Raw genomic sequence first — 21,710 nt, forward strand, 5'->3', positions numbered from 1 at the left:
ACCACACGTTTAACAGCCCTGTCCATCTGGTGATAGGCCCCATGGTTAATCCTTAACATGCAGGAGAGATTCATTCATGGTATATCCCATCTGGCCTTTGAATAGTTTAAGATTCCCCTTAGGAAGATATGAAAAAATATTGCTGTGGAGAGAATGCGTTCCGACTCCTGCTTAGCCTGCTATCACCACAACAAACATTTAGATACGCCACAAAATGGCTTTCAGACAGTCTTTCCTCTAATTGTGTTTATGGTGTTATGCTCGATTATACACAGGAAAAAAGGAGGAAGCAGAACTACATGAGAGCACGTAGAACTGCAAGAGTGACCGTATGTCATACCTCAGTAATTCAGACGAACACAACAAATTATCATTATTTGTGTGAAGGAAGTGGAGAGGGCTGAGAACCAAGCCCTGTGGAACTCCTGTAAACATGAATGATGCATCTGATTTCAACACTTCCTGTATGAATGTGAATTGTCAAGACGTTTAAAGCAACGTGGATGTCATAGATGGTTAATATATTCACTCTGAGTTTATATGTGAGATTCTGTGGGAGGTGGGTGGGTCATGGATTGTTCCAGAGTTAAGTAGAACAAAATCGAGCACTTAGCTTAATCTACAGCAATTCTACACTGCAACTTTTTCACAGTGTGGAAGAATCATTAAACATGTAATTTAATGTAGTAATCAGTTCATTCTCGGGTTATGCTGTAGTATTATGTGCAGTTTCCATTCTCAGTATTTGTCATTGTGTGTCTTTACCACCTGGGTCGATTTGATCTCAGGCTCAAGAACCATGTGTCATTTCAGGGATTTGAGACTTAAGAGAGGATCCGTTTGAGGGAACGTAAGCTCAGTGTGGAATGTGCAGCTCACTTACAGTCGCCATTGGAATGTAATCTGTGGTTTTAGTGGAAAAATATATCATTGCTACGCCACTTACATGTGAAAGTACATACTGGACATTCTCCGATCCAGTTTTCCCTAACGACTCACAAAGTAAACTGACCTGAAAACCTTAATATGAGCATGGAAACTGAAGGATAATAATAATAATAAGATGAATTACATATTAAATAGAAACATATACACAGGATCTGCTTATTTTTATGGGATCACTCCAGTATATTCATGTAACTTTGTAATCATCCTGTTCATGCATTTCTGACTGCTTTACCTTCATATGTCCCTCTCTAAGTCTCTGTCTTCGTTCACTGTGTTCATCTTAGAGTTTGTCTCTGCTTTGCTTTCACATCACGTGACGGTCGATAAGAACACCCAGCTAGATTAGTCAATCGACAGAGAACTGCTGGAAAATGTGTGTGTGTAGGAGTTGTGTTTTAGTTATTTATAAGTTGTTTGTCATTTTCGTAACTAAAGTAGTAATGTAGTAATGCCTCAAATGAACTGTGGTTTGATGAATAGATTTGGTGCTCGATTCAGTTTGAAAAAGCTGTATCAGAGTACAGCCGTATACATCAAAATGCACTGACACTAGTATGCCATTATTAATACATGTCGAATACTGATCCTTTCTGTTCTTCAAACTAGTTTATTAAGCTAAGCTAATACTGACAGCCCGGACAAAACGTACAGCGGCTGTGCAGCTCTGACGTCTTTGTTCGACTATCTATCTTTCTCAGTTTAGCTCCCCAGTGGCCTTTTCCTGCCTCCCTTTCTTGCTCCCTCCATCTCTCTTTCTCATTTTTCCTCAATATCTTTTTTTAAAACTCCCTCTCCTTCTTTCTCTCGTTCTCTCTCAAGAGGGTGTTTGCTGTTAAAGCCTCAAACAGGGTGGTCCAAAGTAAAATAATGAAGCTGCTCTGCTCTCTGCGGCCTTGAGCTGAGCCCAATCACAAAATAAATTTACAACCAAGAGAGAGGTGCTGAGATGGAAATGGGAAGGGTAGAGAGAGAGCACATAAAAAATGTGAAGACAATGTAATTAGAAGTACAGAGTGGAGCCTTAAAAAGCACACAGGGCTGGTTCATTCACTGCAGTCTGTGAAGAGTTTTGCTCTGACCGTTGATTAGAGGAAAAGCAGCATCTTGTGAATACTACAAAGAGCCCAATTTGAAGGCTTCATGTAAATCACTCTAAATCCAGTGTACTCAATGCACCATGCCGTCACTAAAGTGTTTTTTTATGTTTCACTTCAAACATCCACAAATCTGAACTTTATCCTCAGAGCTCTGATCAGATGTCTTTAGGTCACACACTAGCACACACACACACAGAAATGAGATACGCTCAAGTCTTCCACACTGTCTGGTCTGCTCTGTTGTAATTCATAAAAGATCAGAGCTCTGCTCTTTCTAGCAGCCAGCTTCTTAATGTATTTGTAGAGACAATGAAGATGTGCTCTTGGAGTTTCTCCCTCACACACATTTTTGTAACCCTTCAGGAGTCTTCTTAAGTCTGACTGTTCAACGTTTTGAGTTATTGAGTTATCTGTGATATTACTGTAAATACATCATCAGGACAAGCCAGATAATCAAAATGTCATCTGCTTATCTTCAACCTCGCTATTCCTGTCCCGTCCAGTGTACAGATGTACTCCACATTTGACAGCAGTCTGTAAAGGGATTAGCAAGACCCACAGTGGTTCCTTAAAATCTTCCAAAAACCTCCTTAACTTTTTATATTTGTGCTATTTGAGATCACTGCTGATCCTAAGGGGAACCAGCAGTTTCTTCTGCTTTGGTCACAGATGAAACCTGAATGCCAATGTAAACTGCCAGTGAATAAGAAGCTGTTGAATGAACTGCGCTGCATATCTGCTTTCTGTGTCTCCAGAAACTACTTGGCAGCCGTGAACCATCATCTGTTCAGCTCTGGGTCTCCTACAACCGCCAGCCAATGAAAGCAGCCCAGTTTATGACCAGACATCCAATCACAGTGAGTGTTTTTTTTTGTTTGTTTTTTTCCTACATACACTCCCACCATACGTCCAGAGTAAAGACTTTATGAAAGATTAATCAGTAATCGGAAAATGATTTGTTGATGTTATTAGTGGCATTGGTAAGTGTTGGTGGTAACAGAAGTTTGCGTCAAAGGTTTTCTGTTTTGTTCGGGCAAAGAATTTTATAGATGTATAAATGTCTCATAGCGAATGAATGAATATGAATTTGAATGAAGTCCTGTAGCGTTCACTGTGGGACCAGAGCTGGATCAGTCAGTTGGAGAACGACATTTATTGTGCAACTGTTGAAATACAACAAAAGTTATGTAACGTGTTGTGCTGTTGAGTTAAAATCTTGATCTGTCATCTGTTGCTCTGTCGTTCCGTGTTTGCGTTGTCTCCGTGTTATCTTGTACAATCTGTATCAACGTACATCTGTAACAGCATACCTTCACTGAACAGCTAAAAGTTTCTGCTCATGGATTCCTCTTGTATATCTTCTATTATCTATATGTTGTTGTGGAGTAGTAAAAGTTGTAGAAGTAGTTATTGTTATTGTATAATAAATACAGTCAAGCTGGAAATTATTCATATCCCGGGCAAATTTTGACTTAAAGTTACTCAGTTTATTCAACCAGCAAGTTTTTTCTTGTGTCTCCCACAAGATAATAAGACGATGAACAAGAGGCCTCATTGTGGAAAAAAATATTTCTCAGCTTTATTTACATTTGAACAAAAAGAGGCATGGCCAAAATTATTCACACCATTCTCAGTAATTAATAGAAAAGCCTTTATGGGCTATTACAGCATGTCTCCACTGGTATTTTTGCCCATTCATCTTTAGCTCCAACTCTTTCAGGTTGGAGGGTCTCCTTGCCATCACCCTGATCTTTTGGATTCAAGTGAGAACCCTGGCTGGGCCATTGCAAACCATTAATGTTTTTGTACGCCAACCATTTCTTCAACACTTTTGCCGTGTGTTTTGGGTCGTTGTCGTGCCAAAATGTCCACTGGTGCCCAAGGCCTAGTTTCTCTGCTTAATGTTGTTGTTCAGAATCTTGATGCATTCCTCTTTTTACATGGTGCCGTTCACTGTGATTAGGTTCCCTGGTCCATTACCTGAAAAATACCTCCAAAGCATTAGGTTCCCACCATGTTTGACAGTGAGGCCGTTGTTCTTAGGGTTGAAGGCTTCTCCTTTTTTACGCCAAATGAAGGATACATCATTGCGGTCAAACAATTAAATTTTTTTCAGTCTTAGCCATGACTCTCCACAAACCATCTGCAGGGAGCTGTTGAGTTGATTAAAACAGCTGTTCCCAATGAATCAGGGTAACTGGGATGCTTTAGTACAGCTTGGACTATTTGGAGTGGTGTAGAACTTTGGATTTTCCCATAGACTGTGACAGTTTGAGGAGGGTATGAATAATTTTGGACTTTTAGCTCAAATGTTTATAAAAGCTGAAAAGTATTTTTTTCCACAATGATGCCTCTTGTACGTTGTCTTATCATCTTATGAATCACATTACATGTAGTCTCACCAGATTCAGACTACGATCCCTCTCTGTTTGGCTCAGCAGACATTTTCTTTAAGGCAGTGATTCACAGGGCGTGGTTGCGGGAAAACGTTCATGTCCTCGTCTCATTGTGGGTAACAACTGGTATGCGACTAGAATGGTGGGACACCAGACCCTCTGGGGTTTCAGGTAGAAGGTTTTTGCTCAGGTAATTTTCAAGACGTGCTACCAGACAGAGTGAGTCCAATAGCCATATAACTCTTATATAACTATTTTCTCGTTCTTTTATTGAATGTCATGGTGAAATACTGTACTCCATTCTTCGTTTTATGATGAGTGAGTCATATTTGTGATTGATCTTTTGCCAATGCATCCACAGCACCGGATATCATATCGGCCTTTTTTTGCAGTAAAACTTGATATCAGATTCCCGGCTCTGCTTCACTCGTCTCTCGAGTCTTTTTGGTGCACTGTGGAGGACTTCAGATAATCCCCCTTCAGGTTGACGCGTGGTTATATGACACAACAGACATCCCTATTTCAGTGAAGAGCCACCCACACTGTCGTACACTCTGTACCCGTACCTGTTTTACATCCTGATATCCAGCAACAATGTGTCCAGTCATCTGGTGCATCTAGTCTCAACACTCTCTCGACCCGTAGATGACTTGTAGATGACCCTCTGTCCTCCCCCCTTTTCTCAACAGGAGTACTACATAGCGGATGCATCTGAGGACCAAGTCTTTGTGTGTGTGAACCACCTGAACAATGTCACACACCTCTACATCTCAGACACACAGGGCCTGTCCTTCTCCCTGTCTCTGGAGAATGTGCTGTATTATAGTCCTGAGGGCTCTGGCAGTAACACACTCATCAGGTACTGTACACCGGCTCTGTCTCTCTCACACACAACTCGAAGCTGAATGTGCCTGTAATACCGTGATTCAGCCCGTATCCTAATCTGATCTCTGACCCAATTCAGCAGGCTCATTTCCTTTTGATTCTTTAGTTAATTTGCTACTTTTGCCAAAGTGAACGAATTAATCACGTGATCAAGCAAATTGTACCCGCGTATAAAAATAAATCCGGCGTGTACCTGCAGTACACATTAAGGACAGGCTGCGGTAATTGAGTTCCCATGGCAACCGCAGGAACTGACGGGAAGTCCCAAGTTCCTATTACTGATGATTGGTAATGCTCATGATACGAAGGCTCTGAAAACGCTGGTAAACAGTGTTTCCTTATCTAATAAAAAGAATTTATTGATCTGACGCCACTGCTGTGTTTGACCTCAGAGCCTCCTGTTAAATGTTTTCCTGCTCTTATCTTTTTTTTGCCCTCATAGTGTCAGGAACAGCCTGTTGGTTTAGCAGAAGCGGTCCCAGTGTTGTCTCAGGTGTCAGACTGTCAGTGATGATTCGGTCTGTTTATCTGACACTTTGTCTTGTGTCAGTGAGCTCAGTGCCTTCTGTCTTGCAGTTCTCACACAGTTTTGTGTAAACAGAAGCATCGGGCTGATGAGATCATTTGTGTTGAATACAGGCTTGCAGTTTATTTAGGTGTCATTATTTGTCGTTAGTGAAGTTTAAGTTTCCTTTTCATGTCGCTTTGCTGTGTGTTGCTCTGTACAGTTTGTAGTTACTGACAAACCACCGATGACACGAACAGAAATTACTAGTGTCCCCCCCGACATGATGTCTCCCCTCTGTGTTTCAGGTTCTTTGCCAATGAGCCGTTTGCAGACCTTCATCGCGTGGAGGGGCTTCGAGGCGTCTTCATCGCTACGCTCATCAACGGCTCTGTCAACGAGAACAACATGCGATCGGTCATCACCTTCGACAAGGGAGGGACCTGGGAGCTGCTGCAGCCGCCTGCAGCCGACAGCCTTGGAGGAACTGTGGACTGCGAGGTAGACCGATCGGCCCGCGGCGTTAATCAAACTTAATGTATTGTTGTCATCCATTTCTGTCATGCTGAACATGATCAAGTTTGTTATCTGATCAATTCCTCTGATACACATGAGGAACGGTCATGTTTCCATTCATCATCATTTATATCAGTTTATTTAGTGAGATGGGAAACAACTGTCCCTGCTTCTTAAATATTACAGCTATCTACACCTATCTCTGAATACTTTTCATTAGGAATGCTCCTTAATAGCGCCCCAAAAAGCAAAGGTTTATTGTATATCACTTGCTTTTCGTAATAGTGTCATAGTGTAGTCTGACAACCAGCTTAAGAAGCAAGAGGGTGAACTACATAGTGGCTCTACTCCATCTGGGGAAGCTCAGGGGAGACTAGTGCTTTGGTGGGAAGAGATAAATCCTTATAGCGATTAAGGAGGTCATTGCTTTACTCACTTGCTGTGAACAGAGCAAGTCTATGTCATGGATCCGAGCATGTGGAGGGTTGGAGCAGATCCTTCACCTCCTGAGACCCAAGCGTTTGTTTGGAATGCAACTTAATTTCTTTAAGATAAGATTAAGATCTTTAGGTATTTGGGATTAGTAGGACCTAAGAAGTATGAAAAATAAGCATCGTCTTTGAACTGGAAGTAGATTTTGAAATAAATATATATTTCAATTTAATGTGTACCAAAATGTAAAACTGGAAACGATGAAATACCAACGTCCTCAAACGAGTACTTTGTTAGACAAACATAGAGAAGTTAATAAACATAAATAAACAAGTGCACCGACCCTTCGCTAACAAGACAAAAGTGTCTCCTTATGAAGACAATAGATCTGAATGAAGCAGAATAAGCAGCCACAAACCTAAAACACAATGTCCCCATATGAGGACGCCAGGTCTCAGGAGTTTCATCTAAAAGATCTCGGTATAATCATAAAATATAGAAAAGTACCCCCCAAACAACCCATACTGCCAAAGAAAATGCATGAATGTACATGTGTTGGATGGGTGGGTGAGTTAACTATCTTGTGCAGTGGCCTGATAGTCTGCAAACACACAACACCAGACAAACCATGATAATTTCCCTTTTTCTGAAGTGCATGCATTGATATAGTCGTTTGTTAGCTTCATTAGGTAGTACTATTAAATCTTTTTTTTTCAAGTTCTAAGCCTCGACTGTGACCACATCTTAAACTTCGTCTCTTAGAAGCCTAAATAAAATCTCTGCAGTGTTGTCATTTGCTTCCACCATGCTTCAACTAAATGTAACAAATCCACATTTCATGCTGCACCTGTGCTCCCATCTCTGGAAGGCCGTTACTAAATGAGTTAACTGTGCTGTTGAATGTTGGCTTTTATTGGAATTTAGCATGGCTCTTCCATCGTTAATACATTTGCTTACTCTCTCAGTGCACCCTTTGATGAGAGCTTGAAGGTGAAAGCTGGCCAGTGGGGCCACAAGATATGTTGTTTCTCCAGGACTTGTTAAACCAGCCATAGTCTGTGTACAAGCCGCACAATTTGAAGATACGTCAGCGTCTGGATAGAATTTACAAACCTGCACTTGGGGCATTGACTCACTGACAGTCGTTATTTCTAACTGCTCGTATCCAATATCTGCAACTGAACTGCATTTTGTTGCATCATAAGACATAATAAAGTTTCCCATCGGAAGACATCTTATAATGAGCTCATTAAGGCTGGATGAAAGTTTACTGCATGAATAAAACCTCCACCATCCTCCATCATACTAAAGGTTTATCACCTCGACTGTTAAAAGACTAATGTCAACCCAATGTGCTGACAAATCATTAATTCCAGCCTTACTCTCCATTTATAGCACTTACTTTCTGTCCAGTTATTGATTTAAACACACTGAAAGGGGTATAAGCACATAGAAAGGAAAAGGCTTGGGTGTTGAAGCAGACAAGTAGAAGAGTAGTGAAACCTACAACTAAACAACATCATATGACTCTCCTCTTCCTCTGCTTTCAGCTCAGTAAAGGTTGCTCTCTGCACCTGGCCCAGCGCTGGAGCCAGCTCTTCAACATCCAGCTGAGGAGGATGCCCATTTTATCCAAGGACTCCGCACCCGGACTCATCATGGCTACAGGTGGGACAACAAGGAGCAGCAACACAGTTTAAAACAGTAATTTTTAAACGTACTACATACACCGATCAAGCGCAACATTATGCAGTTTGGGATCTAGTGAATTTAGAGACCAGGTCAACACCTTGTGCGGATCGTCATGGTGTTTGAGTTGTTCCTAAAATGTTTTTGTTTGAATGAAGTTTTTTTTGTCTGTGGTTGACAGCTTGAGGCAGACAGAAATATGTTTGCTCCATTTCAACTTCCTGTGTTTGAGATTAGTTTCGAAACCACTTTACATCAATTTCACCCATTGTGGTTACAGACTTTAATTTCTTGTTCCATTTTGACTCATTCTGAAGAATCACATATTTATACTATTCTAATGCTATTAGAAATGTCTGGGATATACAATATGTGATTGCGAAGGTCCAGTAATTCTCACATAGTCATGGAGGTTGTAAAATCTCTTAGTCGATACAGATGAAGAGAGTATGGGTGACATCTGTTGGAGGATGCTTTCTACTAACTTGCTCTTGGTGTGATAACGCTGGTAGAAAGTACCCTACACAGGAAACAAGCCATGCAAACCTAGACGTTCTTCAGCATTTAAACTCCCTCTTTTACTAAATGTCAACATCCTGTATTGCCCAAACACAGGAAATATGGTGACAGTCAGCAGAGAACATGCTAGAAACGTGTTCATAAGTTAACCGCGAAGAACCAAAAGTAGCTATGGAACTGTTTCGACATGTTTTAGGCAGATGTGTTATCAGAAGTAAGTAGAATGAGTTTCTCTGCTCTGCTGAGTATCCGGCTACAGCTTCAGTCCTCTTTGTCTCTTCACAGCTTTTAGAGAGCATTGATTTGTTGATACTCTCTAGTGTTCAAGAAACTGCTTCCCCTGCACCCAACAAGTCTCTAATCAAATTCCTATTAGATAATGGCTGTGGAAAGAGAGCAAAACAGAGACGGGGCGGGGGGAGTAGGAGGAAGGAGGACTGGCAAATGCCACAGCCATTTGCTTGGTTATCGCTCTCAGACAGACAGACAGACAGACAGGCAGACAGACAAGCAGGCAGACAGACAGGCAGGCTAATTACTGGTGCAGCAGGCAGCTGAGATCTGACTGGACGAACACACTCATAAATACAGACGTGAATGTGCATAGACACATTTACATGCATGCCAACCTGAATAAACTGATTCCACAGTCCTCAATAGGTTATGGTCTTTATTATTGTCAAAGAAATTGTGGCATGCTATCATTATTATTTGTATTAGTATCTATACCGATCAGACATAACATTATGACCACTTCCTATTATTGTGTAGGTCTCCCTTGTGCCTCCAAAACAGTTGTGACTCATCAGAGAATGGACATGGGCCTTCTGAGGGAGTCCTGTGGTGTCTAGTAACAGGATGTTGTTAGTGGGGGCCTTGTTATATTTTTGATCAGTTTGGGATCTAGTGATCTCATGTTTTTTTTTTTTTTTTTTTTTGTTATTGTTTTTTTTTTGTTTTTTCGGAAACCGTTTTCGTGGGCGTGCATCCTGCTGGGGATGACTGCTGCCATCATGGAGTGCCATTGCTATTGGGTGGGGATGTCTCGTCTGGTCTGGGTGGTGCTACATGTCTAAGTTATATCCACACTAATGCCAGGTCCAGGAACGTTTCCCAGCAGAACATTGAATTGTCACAAGATGATCAGTGTTATTCACTTCTCCTGTCAGTGGTTTTAATATTGTGGCTGATTGGTGTATAATCCGACAGTGTATCCTGCAGTTAATGGCTATATGTTATTCCTACTAAAATGACTGGCAAGGTCCATTTTTTTTAATGTTATGATAAAAAAACTAAACAACCGCCCTAGGAGACTGTCTTTTATTACTGTATGACCATCACGTTCCGCTAATTTTTAAAGACAAGCTGGAATCACATGGACACACTTTGACATGACAGTCTCCAAGTTTAAAAACACTACATTATGGAGGAACATATTGTTATCAGCTGTTGCTGTCTAAAAATATCACAATATGTCGTTAAATAGTGGTGCTGATGGAACGCCATTAAACGCTCCTGAAGGGACGACCTGTTCAGGCTTGCCAGTTTAGTGTCTTAACAAAGGCCGGCATTTGCTGTTTGATGTGTCATGTCTCCGGCTCCTGGTGAGATGATGCTTAATGAGAGTCATCAGTCCGTTTTACACAATTTTACACAAGTTTACACAAGTTTAATTTGTTTCAGAGGCATGGTTAGAGCCGTTGACGGAGGCACGGCAACTACATTTCTCTCATTTTAATCAGAGGAGAAATCAGTCACCTGGAAATGATATTCTGATAAACAGGATTGATATCTGTTGATGTCTGCTTGTTCCTAAGTGTCAAATGCAGAAAACACTGACATTAATCATCCTGTCCAGACATCCCATTGTTTCTAATGATAGATAGATGTGTGTTGGCAGAGGGATAAAATCAATTCCCCTGCTTGTTTTTCTGAGTACTGTTGCATAGAAAACACCTTCAACGTAACTTTTTTTGCCCAAACATGGGCTTGTTACTGTCTTTAATGCTGCTTTGATGCTTTGCTGACGTGCTGACGTCTTTAGTTTATTCACGTTTGATCATAAACTAAACAACTTTTTTGGTTCAGTGATAGAAGGAGACATAGATTATACGTTGGTCTCTGGTTATTATTGTAGAAAGACTGATGCCCCAGTCTGGTGGAAGCGCAGTGAAGATGGTTTCAGACTGGAAACAAGCTGACAAAAACTGAATTGATGATTCTGTCTGATGTCTAGCCAGAGTGATGGAGAGACTGCCAAGCGTTGCCTTCCCTAAAAACCACACTGCCTGTGTGGCATATAAGAAGGAGATGTTACCAGACTGATGAGACAGGACAGAGAGACACATTCATTTGCCACTTTATTAGGTACACCTGTTCAATTGCCCGTTAATACAAATAGCTAATCAGCCAATGCAATTCAATGCATTTAGTCATGTAGAGGTGATCAAGACAACTTGCTGAAGTTCAAACCGAGCATCAGAATGGAGAAGAAAGGGGATTTAAGTGACTTTGAACGTGGTATGGTTGTTGGTGCCAGACGGGCTGGTCTGAATATTTCAGAAACTGATGATCTACTGGGATTTTCACTGAACCATCTCTAGGGTTTACAGAGAATGGTCTGAAAAAGAGAAAATATCCAGTGAGCAGCAGTTGTGTGGATGATGATGTCTTGTTGCTGTGAGAGGTCAGTGGAGAATGGGCAGACTGGTTGGAGATGATAGAAAGGCAACAGTAACTCAAATAACCACTCGTTACAGCCAAGGAATGAAGAATACCATCTCTGAACACACAACACGTCCAACCTTGAAGAAGATGGGCTACAGCAGCAGAAGACCACACTGTGTACCACTGCTGTCAGATAAGAACAGGAAACTGAGACTATAGTTCACACAGGTTCACCAAAACTAGACAAGAAGATGGGAAAAACGTTGCCTGGTCTGACGAGTCTCGATTTCAGTTGCAACATTCATATGGCAGGGTCAGAATTTGGTGTAAACAACATGAAAGCATGGATCCATCCTGCCTTATATCAACGGTTCAGGCCCATTTTTACAAACTGAGCATGATTTAAATGCTACAGCCTACCTGAGTATTGTTACTGACCATGTCCATCCCTTTATGACAATGAGTTCACTGTACTCCAATGGCCTCCACAGTCACCAGATCTCAGTCACCGCAACTCATTTACGTTTATGGACAAAGTATATGATAATTGGATCAGACTGTTAATATTTTGTCTAAATATTTTTTTGTCCTGCTTATGAAATGCAAAACTGATGGCAGCGTCCTTCATTCATCTGGCTCACAACTTTAGTTGAAACTGAATTATCTCAGCGAATACTTGGTGGATATGGAATATCTGGTCTGGCCATCCTTTCCACCAGTTGGTACTCTTGTACACTGCTATTAAAGGTACTTGTCTAAATTAGATTAATTGTCCAGCATCTTGGAGAACCTGCTTCTGTATTTCTGAGGCGTTAGTCTGTCCCTGTGTGTCTTCATATAATCCAGACTGACTCTGTGGCATTGCAATTAGGGCTTGGGATCCTTGTCTTGCTGCAGAATGAATTTGGGGCCAGTCAGACAGACACTTCCTTGGTTGTATTGATAATGGTGTTGGTTTTGATCATTGTCTGTGGTAAAGCTGGTGCACAAGACTATGAACAAGTCAAAGGACGATAATCTTCAGTGAGCAGGCCTTCATGTTTCCTAACAGATCAATTCTTTTTTTTTAATATATTTTTCAGTATATTTTTTACACCACCCTGTGTCCAGCTTTTGATAATTTCATTACATGTTTCTGCGTATTATTTGAGCAGATCATTCCTGGTGTCCTGCCTTATTAAATAACTGCATACTGTCAAAGGAAACTATTTGTCAGTGCACACAAAGGCCTCATGCATGAAAGGATACAGTATGCTTTCATTCGAGTTCTTGGGTTACATATTTTCCATATGTGAAAGTGAAAGCAGTGGCCGCATCAAGTCTGTAATATTCAGGGAAAATCCCTATTGTGTATGTGTCAGTGTGTGTCTCTGTGTGTGTCTAAAATGTCTTTTTGTCCTCTGATTGCAGGATCTGTAGGGAAGAACTTGGCCAACAAACCCAATGTGTACGTATCCAGCAGCGCTGGAGCTCGGTGGAGAGAGGTCAGTGTAAAATCTAAACATGGACAAAAAGAAAAAAAAAATTACAGTTGGTCAAAGAAAATTTATAATGCAACAGATTGAAGTCTAGCGGCTGTGAACATAGCCAAGCTTTTCCATGGGCTGCCTTCCTCTGCAGCTTTTGCGAATAGTTGTGAGCATAAACTGTATTTTTTTAGGTTCAGTTGATACAACATCTTCTTTGCACAATGACAACCATACTTTCAGATAAATGTTTGGACTTCTTACCCTTGCATTTCAGAAAATAACAGTCTCAGAGGAGTCTGTTAGTTTATGAAGTTGTTGTTGTAAGCTAGCAGTTGCATCACAGAACACTTACAACAAACTCCCCACTGGGAGTGACATGTTCACCCTCACCACCTGAGAGATGCTTCACTATTTATCTATATCCATTCACTATATTTATTTAACCAGAAAGTGCAAATTCCCAGTGTTCAGCCACACTTGTAAGTTTTTACATCTGAGAGTTACAGTAATTACATTTTTTTTTTATGCACAGGCAGACGTTCAGGTCTTAAAGGGTTAAATGCAGTGAAAGAATTACGTCAGATAAGGGATATGTATATATTATTTTTATCTACCTCCAGTGAAGGTAACTAGTCAAAAGCACAAAAGCAAATCACATTTGAATATGTGAAAAAAAGACTTAGCCACAGGACACGTATCGCGTCCAGAAAAAGGCGCTATCTCCTCATTTGTTTTTATTATTCTATTGTTCGTTGCATGTTGTCATAGCTCACTGACCCTTCTTCCTGTACTCCAGGCGCTGGCAGGCCCTCATTTCTACACATGGGGGGACCACGGTGGTATCCTGATGGCTATCGCACAAGGAGGCCCCACCACACATCTCAAGTACGTCTAACTCTGATTTAGAATCAAGAGGAGTCTTACTTCTGACCGGAAGGCTCCTATTTAAGACCCGTGTGTGACGTGAAGAAACCTCTGTGGTGAAGAATGTAAACAGCCTCAGTCCGTGGAGGTGCTCATTAGTCAGAAAGAGCAGACTGTGTGAATGTGAAGCAGGTTTTTGAGTTGTTAAAGCAAGCACACCTTCCATGTGTAAATAGAGGTGTCATAAACTAGCGCTGTGCCAACAGCAACATTGTAGGCAACCCCTATTCATGTTCATCTGATAAAGTTTCCAAATGTTACAACAGCTGACCTCGTTTAGTTCCTTTACCCTGGTTACTCACTAACCTGCTTTTGCCTTCAGATATAAAAATATGCCTCGATGGCTGGGTAGCATGCTGTGTTCCTTTTTTTACTTCCACATAATATAAAAAATATTGACCGAAACAATGTTCACCACAGGTTCTCAACAACGCACTGTCTGATAAAAACTAAACTGTTTAACCGTTGGCCACGTCCCTGTCAGGTTCAGCACCAATGAGGGAGAGACCTGGAACGACTTCAAGTTCTCAGACAAGCAGGTGTACGTTTACCAGCTGCTGACAGAGCCCGGGGAGAAGAGCACCATCTTCACCATCTTCGGCTCGTACGCCGAGCAGAGACACAGCTGGCTCATCCTGCAGGTCAACACCTCCGACGTCCTGGGTAGGTCGGAGGGTGACCATCCTCTTCCAACAGCTCAATTTCACCACCTTAGTGTAGTTAACTCACCTTAATTGTCAAAAACATTAACAGCCTTGTGTATCGTGACTATTTCTTTGTTCCATGTTAACATATTTCCACAGTATTTGTGTCCTGTTGGCTAAATAGAGTCTCGCTACGTAGCCGATGGCAGCTGTCGCTAAGAAAGCTACAGTTCACACAAACACCATAATCGATGGCTACCCTCAGTTAACTATGGTCGTCTTTGAGAACCCAACTAAAGGATCAGCAGCTTAAAAATAAAATAATAAATTGATCCCGTATTTGACCCCACAGTGCAAATAAGCAAATAAGTTTCCTGCTTTTAGCCATTAATGCACATAAGGAGCACACTTGGAGCCTGACACTACCAGTTACAGTATCGTTACATTGAGAATAAATGTCCTGTATAATACAATATAAGAAGAAGAACGACATATAATAGTATAATATAATTAATATGACATTTCCATAACATACCACTACAAATGAAATCCAAATAGACTCTAGAACTGAGTCTGACTAAAAGAATGGCGAGTGTCACATAAATTGCTATAAAACAACCTTAAATGTCTAAATGAAGTTTGTTATAACTGGACGTAAAAAGCAGATGTCTCACGAATGCACAGGTAACTTATGGCTGTGTGTCATTCTTTGCAGGTGTGCCTTGTTCTGACGCGGACTACAAGCGCTGGTCTCCATCAGATGAGCACGGCAACGACTGCCTGTTGGGCCGAGAGATAACGTTCAAGAGACGAGCGCCTCACGCTACTTGTTTCAACGGAGAGGACTTTGACCGGCCAGTCACCATCTCTAACTGCTCCTGCACGCGCCAGGACTATGAATGGTGAGGGAGCCGAGCATGCACAAAACACGAAAGCCCAGTTTGAAGTAAATGATTCTAGACATGGCTCATGACTGGAAAATATTTTCAAAGTGTTAAATGAACGTGTACATCTAGATAATGTTTAGCCATGTTCAGTTTTTATTAAAGAGCTCTTCTCCCACTCCCCGCTATGATTGCTTTAATCTATATTCATTAGTTTTAGTGGTTGTCGTATCAGGAGTAGATGCGCTGATGTCTGACTCTTAATTAAATTTCAGCACTTAGCTAAGTGTCGCCTGTTTTAAAACGCCTATCACGAGCTACATTAATCACAGGGCTAGAAACTAACCGTGCCCCCCCCCCCTTTTTAATCTCTCAACTCTTCCTCTTTCCAGTGACTACGGCTTCAAGCTGAGTGAAGACTTGTCTCTGCAGGTGTGTGTGCCTGACCCCGAGTTCCTGGGGGATCTCTACGCTCCTCCAGTTCCTTGTCCTGTCGGTACAACCTACCGCCGCAGCAAAGGGTAAACTGCCTCACCTGACTTTCATTTGTGACTTCTTTACCTTTGATTTTTTTTTTCAACTTTTATTGTCTGGTCCTTGTCTGGTCACATTAATATCAAGAGGACTGAACTTCTTACCCAGAGCTTATAACATAACAACAGTTTTTATCATCTTGCTTCATCATCTATGGGTTCGCCCCCTTTCCTTCGTTCTCTTCGGTTACTGTCTTTACTTTTTTGGTGGGAGCGCCACCCAGTGTCCAGCTGAGGAAAACTCTTGCTGTGCTTGTGTTGCTGCTGCAGCTACAGGAAGGTACCAGGCGACAGCTGTAGTGGAGGAGACGTGGAGTCCAGGTTGGATGGAGAAATGCTGCCTTGTCCCGTTGGAGGTAACCTGCAGATTATTAAACTTAGGATGTAGCAGAAGTCAGATTTCTATAATCATGTGTAAAAAAACAACAACTTGTGATTCAACATTTTTTACAAGTTTACCTGACATTGCCAAAAAAGAATGAGCATTATCATGGACTATTAAAGCTTGCAGGTGTGCTGTGCCGTAAAATACACACAGTTATTCTGTTGTTTATTTCCCACTACCACCAAGTACGATCGTATCACACATTTCTATTTCTATTGTGTGTTTTATTTCCCCCCGTCATCTGTGTTTCCTGTGTCCTTGCAGAGAGCAACGAGTTCATCCTGTATGCGGTGAGAAACTCCATCCATCGCTACGACCTGGCCACAGGCACCGACCAGACCTTGCCCCTGGTCGGTCTCAGGGAGGCTGTAGCTCTGGACTTTGACTATGACAGGAACTGCTTGTACTGGGCTGACATCTCCCTGGACACCATACAGGTGAGAGAGAGATTCCTGTGGGACGACAGGAAGTGCAGGGGTTTAAGTTGTGTTTTTGCTTTCTTCCTGCTGCTCAGCTCAGTGTTGATTCCTCTGTTGCACCGATCGTGTTATGACCTCCTCTGTCTCCGTCTTTCCTGCAGCGTCTGTGTCTGAACGGCAGCACGGGACAGGAGGTTGTAGTGAGGAAAGACCTGCAGAACGTGGAGGCGCTGACCTTTGACCCCATCAGTAGACTGCTCTACTGGGTTGACGCTGGAGCGCAGAAGATTGAGGTATGAACCTAACGCAGCAAGTGTGTGTTTGTATATCTGAAGTGTGTGGGACTCAGGATACCACCAGTTCATAGATTTATTTATTTATTTTTTGATAACAGGGATTTTCTGCACTGCTATAGTCACATCTTAGCTCTGTTCTTCAAGGCTTAACCCATCCTTGACTTTAGGACTTGACTTAAATGAAACTATAACGATCCTCTTAATTCTCATCTGACTAATTTTAATCAAATATTTAAACGTTTTGGTAGAAATTTTGATTGGGATCTAAAGCTTATCAGGAGTGTCCTGAACGTGTGCACTTCCACCAATGAATGTGTTTCCCTGTTGCTGCATTTGAAGGTGTCTAATCCAGACGGGGACCTGCGTCACACGCTGCTCAACTCTTCTATCCTGGAACATCCCAGGGCTCTGGTTCTGCTGCCTGGAGAAAGGTACAAACACTTCTTGGCAGACAACTTAACCTAACCTATATATTTGAGGAAGGGATGACCGGACAAACTGAGCCCTCTCTAAATATTGCTTCATTCCCCGTTTCTAAAATGTGGATGTTCTTTTAAACGCATCAAAAGAAATAGCTGTATAAAACATAGTCCTGCTTTTGTTTGACAAAATTGAACTTACGTTTGACTCGCGTTTGACAGTCTGATGTTCTGGACCGACTGGGGCGACCGAGCAGCTGGTGTTTACCGGAGCTACATGGACGGAACCAACGTCTCCTGCATCGTGTCGGACGGCGTTCGCTGGCCCAACGGCATCACGGCCGACGACCACTGGCTGTACTGGACCGAAGCCTACAGCGACCGCATTGAGAGGGCCGACTTCACTGGGGGCCAGAGGAGCGTCCTTATGGATGGACTGCCACACCCGTACGCCATAGCCGTCTTCAAGGTTAGACTGTGGACATTACTGCATTTCCTCAAATTAGGGCCAGGATTTTTATTTCTCTAATCTGCAGAAAGCAAAAGACTTTTCTTTGAAGCAGCCTTATATTAAAGATACAGTAGGTCTGTCTGATATGTATAAGTGGTCATGGTATGGAGCCTCATTTTGTCCCATGCCTTTATTGGATGCTGTTTTCAGAACGACCTGTACTGGGACGACTGGTCCAGAATGGGAATCTTCAAAGCCCCCAAGGCTGGTTCTCAGAGCAACGAGCTGATCGTTGGCAGACTCACCGGAGTCATGGACCTCAAGATCTTCTATAAGGGGAAGAACAGAGGTGAGGTGCAGAGAGCAAAGTCATGTCCATAAAGTTTGAAAGTAGCAAGCATATATCAGTTTGGTTGTCAGGGATTATATTTCTGGTTTTATTTTCGCTTGGGACTTTGGTTGGACCTGTTGAAAATAAACACTGAAGTAAAACTTAGATTGTTGGTTAAACAAATCACCTCCTCGGAGTAACTTAAATGAGCTGTGGTCTTCATGTCTCCACCAGGCCATAATGCCTGTGCCGACCAGCCGTGCAGCCTGCTCTGTCTGCCTCAGCCCAGCCACAGACACACTTGTGTTTGCCCAGACGGTGCCCCGACTGCAGTCATGCCTAACGGAGAGCTGCAGTGCCAATGTCCCGCCGGTTACCAGCTCCAAAACAGTACCTGCGTCAAGACTGGTGAGACAAAGCACACACTTCTGAAGAATAACCCTCCGCTGTGAGACATATGGAGAAGTGAGTTTCTAATCCCAGAGGGGATGTCCTCGTTAATTAGCGGTTTGCATGTGATTCCTCTTTTCCTGCAACAGAGCACAGCTGTTTGCCCAACCAGTACCGGTGCTCCAACGGCCGCTGCATCAGCAGCATCTGGAAGTGTGACAGCGACAACGACTGTGGAGACATGAGTGATGAGCAAGAGTGTCGTAAGTATTCACCTGCATCACTTTCCACAATAAAAACTAACCAGCCACAGAAAATAAGCAATAAGCACAGACCTGATATTGTTTTCCTTTTTACAGCCACTACGACCTGTGATCCAACCAACCAGTTTCGCTGCGTGGCTTCAGGCTCCTGCATCCCACTGGCCTTCAAATGCGACCATGAAGACGACTGCGGGGACAACAGTGATGAGGAGCACTGCGGTAAGATGGGAAGCTTGTTGTTGTTCACTCTCTGTGTAGCTGTGGGCGTTGAAAAACTGTTGCCATTGCTTTTATGCTCTATGTTAGCAGTGATAGGTAATTAGTTTACAATAGGACTTGTTTTTCATTAGTAATTTATGCATAAGAGATAATGACAAAAAGTGAAAATGTTTACATTAAAAAAAGCCAGTGAATCCACTACATGATGTCTTTAAGCTTTGTGTGGGGGTATAATCTGGAAATATCCATGTATATATATATATATATATTTTTTTTTGTGGTGTGTATCTTATACAAGATACAGAGCAGTGAATGCTACGATACCTTTTCCCCTTCACTCATTTTGTTTTCGATGCTCCTCTCAGAGTCCCACCAGTGTGGCATCGGGGAGTTCACATGTGCACGAGGTGTTTGCATCCGTGAGGCGTGGCGCTGTGATGGAGATAATGACTGCAGAGACTGGTCTGATGAAGCCAACTGCACAGGTGAAGAGTCAGCAAACTCGGTGCAATCTCTTAATTATGTGCTGTCAGTTTCATGTGTCCTCAGAACTCGGTCTGCTCTGTTCACTGTTAATGCATTGTATGGATTTCCATACAAGTACGAATGACGCTGCGCAACCTAAAACAATACAGAAACATAAAAAAATAAAAATTGGATTGTCTTAAACAAATTCAGATGGACATGAAAGAAGAGACTGTGAGAGTTACAAAAAAAGATATTTAGATTGAAGGCAGAGTGCTGTATTTACATTTTTAGGCATGGTGAAATTTTGGTAAAATAATCACAATAAGCATTAAAGACACACAAAGAAAAACATATTCTGTTTCATAGTTTGATGTACTGTCCGTATTGCATACACCACTTTTAATATGCCTTTGTTTGTCCCTAGTTGGCCACCATACATGCGAACCCAGCAGTTTCCAGTGTCACACAGGTCACTGTATACCACAGCGCTGGAAGTGTGATGGTGACGATGACTGTCAGGATGACTCAGATGAAGATCCTAGATATTGTGGTAAGTTGAAACACCAAGAAGCGTCAAAATCATATAAAACTGCTCTAGCTTAACTGTGAGTTTTATAAATCCCTGTGACACCTTTGTCATATTTTTTATGTCTTGTGACATACAAACAGACAGATGAGAATAGCTATGACTAATGAAGTCAGGGAGGCAGTCGTTGTCGGTTAGTGGTAATGCTTCATTATATTACATATGTTGTGTGTTTTCAGAGGGGACACGGTGTAAGGGCTTCCTGTGCTCCAATGACACCTGCCTACCGGCCACTGCACACTGCAATGGCATCCAGGAGTGTCCAGATGGTGGTGACGAGCACAACTGTGGTGAGTGGTTCTGTTTGTTTGACAGAAAGCCAAGAAGTCACTATGTCAAATGTGAAGCAAATATGGGGTTTGCTATTTTATTTTTTAAAAAAAGAAACATTGCAACGTGTATCCAGGAGTATTTTTGCATAATCTTAAGATACAGCCATAGTATGTTTTGCGAGAACAAAAGTGGGTCAAGATTATAACCCTGGGGTACACCACAGGTCGTGTCTAGTTTATGAAGTGATTATTATAATCAGTGTCACTGATGCATGTGAAATATTTATCAGACACTAAAATTCAATGTTGGAGAAGGTCGTTGATGTGTTATTGTGTTTGTTGTCTTGTTTCACCCACAGACCCACTGTGTACTCGCTACATGGAGTTTGTATGTAAGAACAGAGCCCAGTGTCTATTTCAGTCTCTGGTTTGTGACGGGATCAAACACTGTGAAGACGGGTCTGATGAGGATGCTGAATATGCTGGATGTGGTGAGCAACAGTCGTATATCTGCACAATGTGACTGCATCCAGTTTCAGTTGAGGTGCTGACCGTCAACTGCATCCCTAAATGAGGGAACAGGCAATTAGATGCACTTATGTAACCGAGTTCATAAGAGAAGGACGTGGTCTCTTTTTAATGATTCCCACATTCTTTTTTTGTACCTAAACAGTGAGCAGTTAAATCCAATTTGGGTTGACAAGAATGTGATTCCTTGGATTTGTTTACACAGAAACAACTTATAACAGCTGCTGTGATGTTCCCTAGCTTAACCTCATAACACTGCCCTCCAACGTTATGCAACATACTAAATGCGACATTGTATTTTTCCCATATTTGATTCTTTTAATTGCTTACGTGTTTGTATTTGTCATTCTTACATTTCCCTTTAGTACACCATCCACTTGTCATTATGCCTCATTAACCAGCTGTAACACCCTACCAGTTGGACACACCTCCCCATTCAATCTGTTTTCTTCATTTATGTTATTCTCTACATTGTAGATTTAACGGTGAAGATGTGAGAACTATGGAGGAACAGCTATGGAATTATATAATAAACAAAGCTGAATATTTAGCCACCTTTTTCTTTGATGGCAGCT

The 21,710-nt window shown here is 42.0% G+C and overlaps 1 protein-coding gene across 1 annotated transcript in view; it reads left to right on the plus strand.

Moving 5' to 3' along the window:
* The window catches only part of sorl1 (sortilin-related receptor, L(DLR class) A repeats containing), a 77,099-nt gene that overhangs the window by 40,480 nt on the left and 14,909 nt on the right, over positions 1–21,710 (plus strand). Inside the window, exons 7-28 of the mRNA XM_047593701.1 lie at positions 2,801–2,902; positions 5,131–5,300; positions 6,140–6,332; positions 8,330–8,447; positions 13,065–13,138; positions 13,920–14,008; positions 14,532–14,710; positions 15,407–15,593; positions 15,968–16,096; positions 16,379–16,464; positions 16,758–16,930; positions 17,074–17,205; positions 17,548–17,639; positions 17,850–18,096; positions 18,289–18,427; positions 18,644–18,817; positions 18,949–19,062; positions 19,159–19,281; positions 19,647–19,766; positions 20,174–20,299; positions 20,515–20,625; positions 20,967–21,098. Of these exons, the coding sequence (XP_047449657.1) occupies positions 2,801–2,902; positions 5,131–5,300; positions 6,140–6,332; positions 8,330–8,447; positions 13,065–13,138; positions 13,920–14,008; positions 14,532–14,710; positions 15,407–15,593; positions 15,968–16,096; positions 16,379–16,464; positions 16,758–16,930; positions 17,074–17,205; positions 17,548–17,639; positions 17,850–18,096; positions 18,289–18,427; positions 18,644–18,817; positions 18,949–19,062; positions 19,159–19,281; positions 19,647–19,766; positions 20,174–20,299; positions 20,515–20,625; positions 20,967–21,098 (3,010 nt within the window). The remainder of the gene's footprint in view (positions 1–2,800; positions 2,903–5,130; positions 5,301–6,139; positions 6,333–8,329; positions 8,448–13,064; positions 13,139–13,919; positions 14,009–14,531; positions 14,711–15,406; positions 15,594–15,967; positions 16,097–16,378; positions 16,465–16,757; positions 16,931–17,073; positions 17,206–17,547; positions 17,640–17,849; positions 18,097–18,288; positions 18,428–18,643; positions 18,818–18,948; positions 19,063–19,158; positions 19,282–19,646; positions 19,767–20,173; positions 20,300–20,514; positions 20,626–20,966; positions 21,099–21,710) is intronic.

Source organism: Mugil cephalus, chromosome 9, assembly GCF_022458985.1.
Source record: "Mugil cephalus isolate CIBA_MC_2020 chromosome 9, CIBA_Mcephalus_1.1, whole genome shotgun sequence".
NCBI lineage: Eukaryota > Metazoa > Chordata > Actinopteri > Mugiliformes > Mugilidae > Mugil > Mugil cephalus.